This window comes from Camelina sativa, chromosome 9 (genome assembly GCF_000633955.1).
Source record: "Camelina sativa cultivar DH55 chromosome 9, Cs, whole genome shotgun sequence".
NCBI lineage: Eukaryota > Viridiplantae > Streptophyta > Magnoliopsida > Brassicales > Brassicaceae > Camelina > Camelina sativa.
Window position 1 is genome coordinate 22145621 of NC_025693.1, and position 9259 is coordinate 22154879.

General features: G+C 36.8%; 3 protein-coding genes across 3 annotated transcripts in view; 2 read left to right on the plus strand and 1 right to left on the minus strand.

Moving 5' to 3' along the window:
* The window catches only part of LOC104711722, a 3075-nt gene extending 2451 nt beyond the window's left edge, over positions 1-624 (plus strand). The window contains exon 3 of the mRNA XM_010428451.1: positions 52-624. Coding sequence (XP_010426753.1) covers positions 52-459 — 408 coding nt within the window. The 3' untranslated portion in view covers positions 460-624. The remainder of the gene's footprint in view (positions 1-51) is intronic.
* Positions 3948-4907, minus strand: LOC104715562 (glutathione S-transferase T3-like). The gene has a single exon (XM_019230025.1). The coding sequence runs from the start codon at positions 4905-4907 to the stop codon at positions 3948-3950; it is 960 nt and encodes a 319-aa protein (XP_019085570.1).
* On the plus strand, positions 7913-8883 carry LOC104711723. The gene is made up of 2 exons (XM_010428453.2): positions 7913-8298; positions 8569-8883. The coding sequence occupies exons 1-2, from the start codon at positions 8016-8018 to the stop codon at positions 8625-8627; spliced, it is 342 nt and encodes a 113-aa protein (XP_010426755.1). The 5' UTR covers positions 7913-8015; the 3' UTR covers positions 8628-8883.

Sequence of the window (9259 nt, forward strand, 5' to 3'; positions counted from 1 at the left end):
ATGAAGAAACGTGACAATCACGAACGTTACCATCAAACAAACCAAGACATGGTCGATGTCTTGTCTCTCACGCAAGCCATAGACATGGTCGAACTCCCAAAAGATAGTTCTGAATCGGATGATGGAAGCAGCGGAGGAGGCGACTCAAACGGATACTTAACAATGGAGAGCACAGAGCGAAGCGAAGAAATGTCACCAAGTTACATAATAGAGAGGTTTCTACCGGATGCAGCGGCTTTAGCAGCCGTGACATCAGCGGCTAGCCAAAGGAGGAGGAAGAAGAAGCTCTCTTATTTGAGTGGTGCAACGGTGAGGCAGTCTTGTTTTTCACCGAAAGCTTGTGGCTTGCATGTATTGCTGCCATGGAGCACTAAGCATAGAATCTGTGGCGTCAAAAACGCTTTTTCTCCTTCTTCCCAAATCCACTTACAACCCAAGTTTATTGAAAAAGATAATTAATTTGGAATTAACGTACTTGTTGTTATTATTTAGACTATATATTGTTGTGACACACCTTTTTGGTTTCTTGTAAAATGTGAAGGTTTATAACACTAAACAACAAAATAAGCATGTACAAAACATAAGGCTTTTTAGCCAAAATTGATGCAGCTAGTTTTAAAATAAGTTCTATTACTTTTTTTTTTTTTCAACAAGTTCTATTACTTTTATTGTATAAAATCCTCAAATTAATCTTTGAAGCTTCTTTTTACCAAAAAAGCATTGCTTGTCCAGATTTCATGTTTTCTTTAAAATAGGCTATAAAGACTTAGACCATCATTAGACCATCATTACCGGCAGTAACTCTCTCACGTTACTTTAAAAAAAAAAAATTATTATTTTATTCATTTATTATCTTTTATTAATTGTAACCAATATGTGAATGACAGCTGTTAATTATTTGAGAGTATCGGTTCTTGCCATAGCAATCTGAGCATCGATTCTTTCCTTATTTTCTTCTCTCTCATCACTATATTAATTTTTTATCAATGAGTCACTTGCTTAGTAACTTCCACTAATAATGCCCTTAGTGGAGCAACCCACCATAGTTACTCTCATATTAATTAATTATATAAATAATCATAAATTAAGTAAAGTACCCTAAAAGAACTTAAGCAAAATCACCCCATTACTAAAGAACCCCAAAGAAAGTTGCTCAAGCATTTAAATCATAATTTTTTAATTTGTGTTTATTAATTATAAAACTTTAATTATTTAAAATGACAAAACAATTATTTAATTTGTTATTATTACATAAAATAGAAAACAATAAAATTTTATAAACTTTGGAATGTTAAACATATTTTACAAAATTCGGAATAGTAAACATATTTAATAAAATTCAAAATATTAAACATATTAAACAAAATTCAGAATAAGATTTATTGTGCGTTTGCACCAAATTTTTGCCAGATATGCTCAATCAAGTCTTTTTCCAAAAGATCATGCATTTGTGTATCATGAACGCCGTTTCGAATGCCCATCATATTATGTAGATTTTTTGGTATTTCTGTAGAATATGATAAATCGACATGAGAAGTTCCACTTCCTTCTCCGTGATGGAATTCCGTTGAATCGTAGAAATTGTAGTCATGTCGTTCGTCTTCCACTATCATGTTATGCAGGATGATACATGCTCTCATTATTTTTCCAATTTTTCCTTTATCCCAAAAAAGTGCGGGATTCTTCACGATTGCAAATCGAGCTTGCAAGACTCCAAATGCACGCTCTACATCTTTACGACATGCTTCTTGGCATTGAGCAAAGAGTTTTGCTTTTCGGCCACGTGGAAGTGTAATGGATTGGATGAAAGTTGCCCATTTGGGATAGATACCGTCAGTGAGGTAGTACGCCATTTTGTATTGTCGTCCATTGACAACGTATGTAACTCTCGGAGCTCGGCCCTGTAGGATATCATCAAACACCGGTGAGCGGTCCAAAACATTGATATCATTTAATAAACCTGGTGGTCCAAACAATGCGTGCCAAATCCATAAATCTTGTGATGCTACAGCCTCTAGTACGATTGTCGGTTTACCAGATCCACGTGAATATTGTCCTTTCCATGCAGTGGAACAATTCTTCCACTCCCAATGCATACAATCTATGCTCCCTACCATTTCGGGGAAACCGCGATGTTCTCTAATATTAAGCAATCGTTGGAGGTCTTCCGCTGTAGGTCTTCTGAGATACTCGTCACCAAACAGATGTATAACTCCGTCAACAAAATGTAGAAGGCATTTGTGGGCAGTTGTTTCAGCGAGTCATAAATATTCATCCATCGCATATGCCGAACATCCATATGCCATCATACGAATAACTGACGTACATTTTTGAAGTGCAGAAAGACCGAGCCTTCCAGTAGCATCTCGCCTTTGTCTGAAATATGAGACTCCATTCTCAATAGTAGTAACAATACGAATGAACAATGGTTTGTTCATTCTAAAGCGACGACAGAACATAGCGTGAGTGTAAGTCAGAGTCTCACTAAAATAATCATTCCATAACCGAGTGTGGCCTTCTTCGCGGTCTCTATTAATATGTACTCTTCGGATTATTAGAGCTGGTGGTACTTCCGGGTAAGTGTAGTCGTATTGAATCTCCTCCACTATACTATCAACTTCCTCCTCTACAATTTCATCAACTTCTTGATCAGAACTCCAATTAGACATTTTTGTGACAATTTGGGATTGTTGGAAAAGGTTTTGGCTTAATTTGAAATGGGTTTGAATATATTAGAAGATGAAATGATGATAAGAACATATGATGATAAGAAGAATCGAACGATAATGGAACACAAATGAGAAGAACATATAGCAAATGACCTCACACAAAACATTGTCATATATATAGGACTTACGAAAGACAAAACCAAACCTAAACCTATTCACGGGTTACAAAAGACAACAACTCACAACCCAGTCACGGGTTACAAAGGACAACAACTAATAACCCATTCACGGGTTACAAAAGACAATATCTATGACAACTAGACAACAACAAGACAGACCCGTGAATGACACTAAAAAAAACACCCCTCCACGGGTTAAAACACAACACATCTTTGTCATTCGCTTGAACATAAAATGCTTGTTAAGGAGGCTGTCTAGCAGTCTCATTTTGCCGTGTCTCTCTTTAGCCGCTTGTTCTTGTTCTTTCATTGCAATGATCTTGTCTAGCTTACCAACAGAACCATCCTCTACATCAATAGTCACAGCCGGTTTCTTCCCTTTTTTCTTAGAAGCTTTAACCCCCGGAGGCCTCATCTCAGCTCCATCATTGCACTCTCCGGGTGAGGATGCTCCTGCTCCATCTGAAGCGAGTTTAGTCCGCTTATGGCTACACTCCTCCGTGATCCATTTCTGATCATGCTTCAGTTCCCTCCAGCAATGTCCTAGCAGAAATGGCTTGCCCTTGTCGTTCTTGTAAAGCTCATACGCCATGCTCAATACATCATCTTCTGATTCTCCACTCTTTCTTCTTGAACTCGCTTGTGCGTAACAGCCCACAAACTTATTGACTCCATGGTTTATCTTGCTCCACCTAGCCTTACATTGTGTAGGCCCTCTTGCATTTGAAACAGATGACCCATAGTTAGCTTTGTAGTAGGCAGCAACCCTCTTCCAGAAACTTTGTAGCCGCTGCTNGTTAACAACTCACAGACCCGTGACAACAAGACAACAAGACAACAACTCACAGACCCGTGACAACAAGACAACAAGACAACAACTAAAAACAACACCCCTCCACGGGTGTAAACACAACACATCTATGTCTTTGACAACACATGTTTCCCTTCTCGTATCACCTTAATTTGTTGTCGCAAAACCTGAAACAAAAGAACAAAAAACAAAACAAGTGTTAAACAAACAACATATAGCATAAGTTTAATGAAAACAAGAGTTAAACACAAAAGAGGATAGTTACACACAAAAGAGTTAAACCCAAACCTAAGTGTTTGTCAACATTTGGTCAACGAGTTTGTCCCTAAGAAGTTGTTCGGCACTTGTTAGTTCAGTCTTGTTAAGGAGGCTGTCTAGCAGTCTCATTTTGCCGTGTCTCTCTTTAGCCGCTTGTTCTTGTTCTTTCATTGCAATGATCTTGTCTAGCTTACCAACAGAACCATCCTCTACATCAATAGTCACAGCCGGTTTTTTCCCTTTTTTCTTAGAAGCTTTAACCCCCGGAGGCCTTGTCTCAGCTCCATCATTGCACTCTTCTTCTGTAGCGAGTTTAGTCCTTTTATGGCTACACTCCTCCGTGATCCATTTCTGATCATGCCTCAATTCCCTCCAGCAATGTCCTAATAGGAAAGGCTTGTCCATGTCGTTCTTGTAAAGCTCATACGCCAAGCTCAATACATCATCCTCTGATTCTCCACTCTTTCTTCTTGAACTTGCTTGTGAGTAACACCCCACAAACTTATTGACTTGGTGGTTTATCTTGTTCCACCTAGCCTTACATTGTGAAGGCCCTCTTGCATCTGAACCAGATGATCCATCATTTGCTTTGAAGTACTCAGCAACCCTCTTCCAGAAACTTTGAAGCCGCTGCTCATTACTTACAACCAGATCCTTGCTTGTGTTTAACCAAGCGCTTATGAGGTTGACATCCTCCTCTGCACTCCACTGCTTTTTTATTCCCCTTCTTCCGTCTTCTTCATTCTCATCAACTGCTACATCGATACAGTCTTCAGATTCTGATGGTGTAGGGCTAAAGTGAAGTGGCTGAGATGAGAATCCAGGCCTAAAGTGTACATGCTGAGAAGAGAAGGTAGAGGTAAAGTGGACAGGCTGAGAAGAGACTGAATTGGAAAGAATCGGATTATCTGAACCGTTGGAGTCTTTTTGAGAATTCATAAGATCGACAAAATATGTCTGTGGAAAAGGATTAATGTTTCTAGGATCCATTGCTTGTGTTAAAAGGAAAAGGAAAAGGATTGATGTAAAACAAGCTTGGGTTTGTAGGGAAGGGTTAGTGAAAACTCATGTAAAACGAATAGGGTTAGTTAGTAAGGTGAAGTTTACTTTTAAAACTTCACCCTTTAGATTTTCAAATTTAAGTTTTTACCTAAACTACAACAACCACATATTTATCACATTAAAACAACCTACAAACCCTACACCATCAAACAATAAGTTTGATGTTTAAGCATTCATCAATGATGACTCGACAAGTATCTACCTAAACAATTACTAACCGTATTTATCACAACCAACAAACAAAGCAATCATCAATGACTGACTCGACTATTATCTAATCTAACACCAAACAAATTCATCCCAACACACAACCGCAAACAATATTTATCAACAACAAATTAAAGCTAGAGTACCATACCTTTTCAAATTAGAGAATCCAACCGCTGTTCCACATTGTGAATACCACTCCAAATCAAATCATTAGACCTCGCACAAAACATGACAAAAGAGTCAATATTAATCACACAGTTACTTATACAATATATTACAAAAAAGACAAACATAAAATAACAATAAAGACCTTGATAGTTCTCAATGGAGATTAATCATCTTTCTTGGCTAAGAGATCAGTGGCAGCTTTGAATGGCTTCCACGCATGAGCCGCATCACAACAACAGAACATCACAACTCCAAAAGCAGTCTTCAGTTTGGCCAAACTCCATAGGTCTCCAAACGTGTCCTTGCAAAACCTTTAAAACAAACAATTGAACACTAAACTGTAATCATTCCATAACAACCTGTTTGTTTCAACACCTCAAAAAAAAAACAACAAACCAATGGATTTAATAGACAAACACAAGAGCGCTTGTAAATCAAAATCGATAAATCGGGGTTGAGAAAGATATACCTTTGACTTGTTTTGGCTCTCTCTCTCTCTCTCTCTCTCTCTCTCTCTCTCTCTCTCTCTCTCTCTCTCTCTCTCGGGGCTTTGCGATGGCTATGATTTTTGTTGAATGAGAATCGGACATACATCAAACGTTGTAGCTACGTCTTTAACAATCATTGTTTCCCTGCAGTGACAACAAATCAACACAATTAGAAGAGGAAGAGAAAGTAACAATAACACTCTAGCTACATCCTAATCGATACTCTAATCAGATTAATCCGAAATCCTAACAATCAATCAGATTAATCTAAAACCCTAACAATTAAAGATCGGGAAAAATGTCAAAAAAATCCCCAACTTTCAAATTTGGGACGTTTTAATCACCAACTTTCAAGATGCCATTTTAATCACAAAGTTTTCGTTGACTTGGCCATAAAATAGCAAAGTTTGGTTGACCTCACCGTTTTAGGCACGTCGTTTATTCTCTGTTAAAGATCTAAAAAACAGAGTAAATTACAGGTTATCTGCTACCGATTAGCATAAACAACCACGTTTTTAACACTAAAAACAATATTGTTTACCAAATTGAAGACACTAAATCCCTAAATCAATTCCAATTTCACAAATATATAACCTTAGAAAGAAAACCCTAAATTCTCTCTACACCATTGATGGCACACCACACTTACCGATGCAACCAGATGTGTCAAAGCTTGAACTTAAACTCATCGGAATAGAGAGATTACAGAAGAGATTTTGGTATTATAGAGAGAATTTGAAGTTTTCTTTATAGGATTAGGGATTTAATAAACGTCGTGCCTAATATGGCGAGGTCAACAAAACTTTGCTATTTTATGGCCAAGTCAATCGAAACTTTGTGATTAAAATGGCATCTTGAAAGTTGGTGATTAAAACGTTCCAAATTTGAAAGTTGGGGATTTTTTTGACATTTTTCCCATTAAAGATCACCCAAAGCTAGAAGAAAAACATACAATCAATCAGACAAGAGAAACGAACCTTCTCCCTCCGATTCGTTATGGTTTGGACCTTGCTGTTAGCTTCAGGGCACCACCGTCGATGTCGATCAGAAACAGTCGTCGTCGTTGTCAGATCTAATAACCCATTCACCAATCTGGAAGCCATCGCCTCCGGGTAACCAACAAACAACCAGTTTATGCCGGAAAATTCAATGGATTCTCCGATTTCATCAAGAATCGCATCTTGTGTCGCCTTCAAAAACGAGAGGGAAGAGAGAGAGACAGTCAGGAAGAAAGAGAAAAAGAAATGAGAAAAAACCTGCTTTTATATTTACGCACCAACCACTCATGAGACGTCATGTATCGTTCTTAAGCCGTTGCTCGGAATACTTTCGACAAAACCGATTCTCGCATTAATGGACTCATTTATAGGTTGTTTACTATTTTTTTGGGCCCCAAATACAAAAGAATTCTTCTGAGAAACACCTAGTAATGATGCTTTTACAGATCCTTTTAATTTTTTTATCCATTAATTGATTCCGTAAAGATGTGCAAGTGCAACTCTCAGAAAATTCTTAGACTAATTTGGTACTAATTGATTCAGAGTAGTTTTGCCCCAAAAAGAAAAAGAAAAGAAAGACAAATTAAAGCACACAACTTTACAACCTACACAAAGTTTTTAAAAATTAAATCCTAATATTTTCTTTTTGTCAAACAATCCAAAATCTTTTGGTCTTCAGAACTCTTAAATTCTCTAAAACCACATAATAATGAATAGTTAGCTAATACAGTAAAAAATCTTGAAAAATGTTAGTGACAAAAAAAAAAAAGAAAACTTGCAAATTGGTAAAATATCTAGCACACAAATTATCATCCGTTTTAACATACAGGGGAGACATGTGGATTCGTTGGGAATCAGACATAAACTATGGTTTTAGTGGACACGTGTAACGAGATATATGGTATACAACAAGTTACGAAGTACGTGTAAAAACCACATGACCGCTTGTCAGAACAGTAAACGTGTCGGTCTTTCTAGATTTTCTACCGACGTATTACAAAAAAACAAACTTTATTTAATTAATAATGTCATCTCATTTGTTTGGATAGCCAATATTGTCTCACTGTTTGCTAACACAATCATATAAAAAATATTTTCCTTGATGAAAAAATGGCACTGTCTAAAGGAAAAGTGGAACCAATGGTAAAGGAAAGAAACAAAAGGAAGAAAATATGGAAGAAGGCGTACCAGAAGCAGAGAAGAGGCTCATGTATCCACAAGAAGTCGTAGAAAAGAACCACGATAAACACGAAGAAGAAGAAGAAGAGAAAGGAGCTGCTAAAGGTGGGATGTTGAACAATCTGATATCCAACTTTATTGATGCAACAACAACAACAGTAGTAGACGGCAAATCTGGCGAGAACATTCAAAAAGTTGAATGTGAAGATGAAGCTGAGAAGCAAAAAGAAAGCTCAAGTTCTGGAATCTTAGACAAGATTATTTCTCATCTTCCAGGTACGCTTACGTTTCATTAACAGGGTTTTCACACTATAAGCTATTCCGAGAAAAATAGTGAACATGTTTGTTGTGCTGCCGTAGTCCCGGCTTTGATTCCATTAGTTAGACACACTTTGATGGAACTCTAGTGGTAGATCAAACAATACAATAATGTGTTAAGGACTTGTATCAAATCTAATGGCATTAAATTATTCCTAGATTTTGGAGTTTAAAACCGATTTAGGCATTGTTAACTTGGCTGTAAATGACTTTTGTTCGTAAAAGCAGAAGATGCGGTTCCAACTACGGACGAGGCAGCCATTTTGATCCACTCCGCGATTGACTGAGGAAGACTACAGCCACAACGATCTCTTTTGTTATTTTTGCTGTTCTGTTTTGTAAGTTTAGGATTCGTCTTCACGAGGTTAATTTGTGTGTGTGTTTGTGTGAATTCGAAATCCTCTCCAAGAGTCTTTAGACCGTTTTGTTTTTGGACGTGACAATTAACCGTCCATAATAAGGATATATTGGGCTGTGTCTACGGACAGACCGACCAATTGACATCTATATCCAAAACCAATTGAAATTTGTATTCATAACTAATGACGAAAGGGGAATAGAGAATAACTATAACAGTGATTTTCATGTTGTGGTGATTGAAGGCAAACATGGAACAAGAAACGTAAGAGTAAGAGAAGAATGAATCAAAGATGTTTCAAAACTTAATAGTGAGTCCTCTAAAATTGAGATTAATATATCATAATAATTTCAAAAAGATTAAAACTTAATTACAATACATAGAAACTACATAGAAGAAAAACAATTTCAGGGAAATAATAATCTACAAAAACAATATAAAAAAGGCTTTTGTGATTTCAAATACAAAAGAAAAAAAATTAAGAAAAAAATAAAATAAATGGAACAATGTAGAATTGGTTTATTTGTTATAATTTATAGTAAGAAGTAAGAACAGGAAAGA

Coding starts and splice junctions, on each gene's coding strand:
- LOC104715562 (XM_019230025.1), bottom strand. CDS start 4,907: ATGGATCCTAGAAACATTAATCCTTTTCCACAGACATATTTTGTCGAT.
- LOC104711723 (XM_010428453.2), top strand. CDS start 8,016: ATGGAAGAAGGCGTACCAGAAGCAGAGAAGAGGCTCATGTATCCACAA. Junction 8,299..8,568: donor GATTATTTCTCATCTTCCAG/GTACGCTTACGT, acceptor TCGTAAAAGCAG/AAGATGCGGTTCCAACTACG.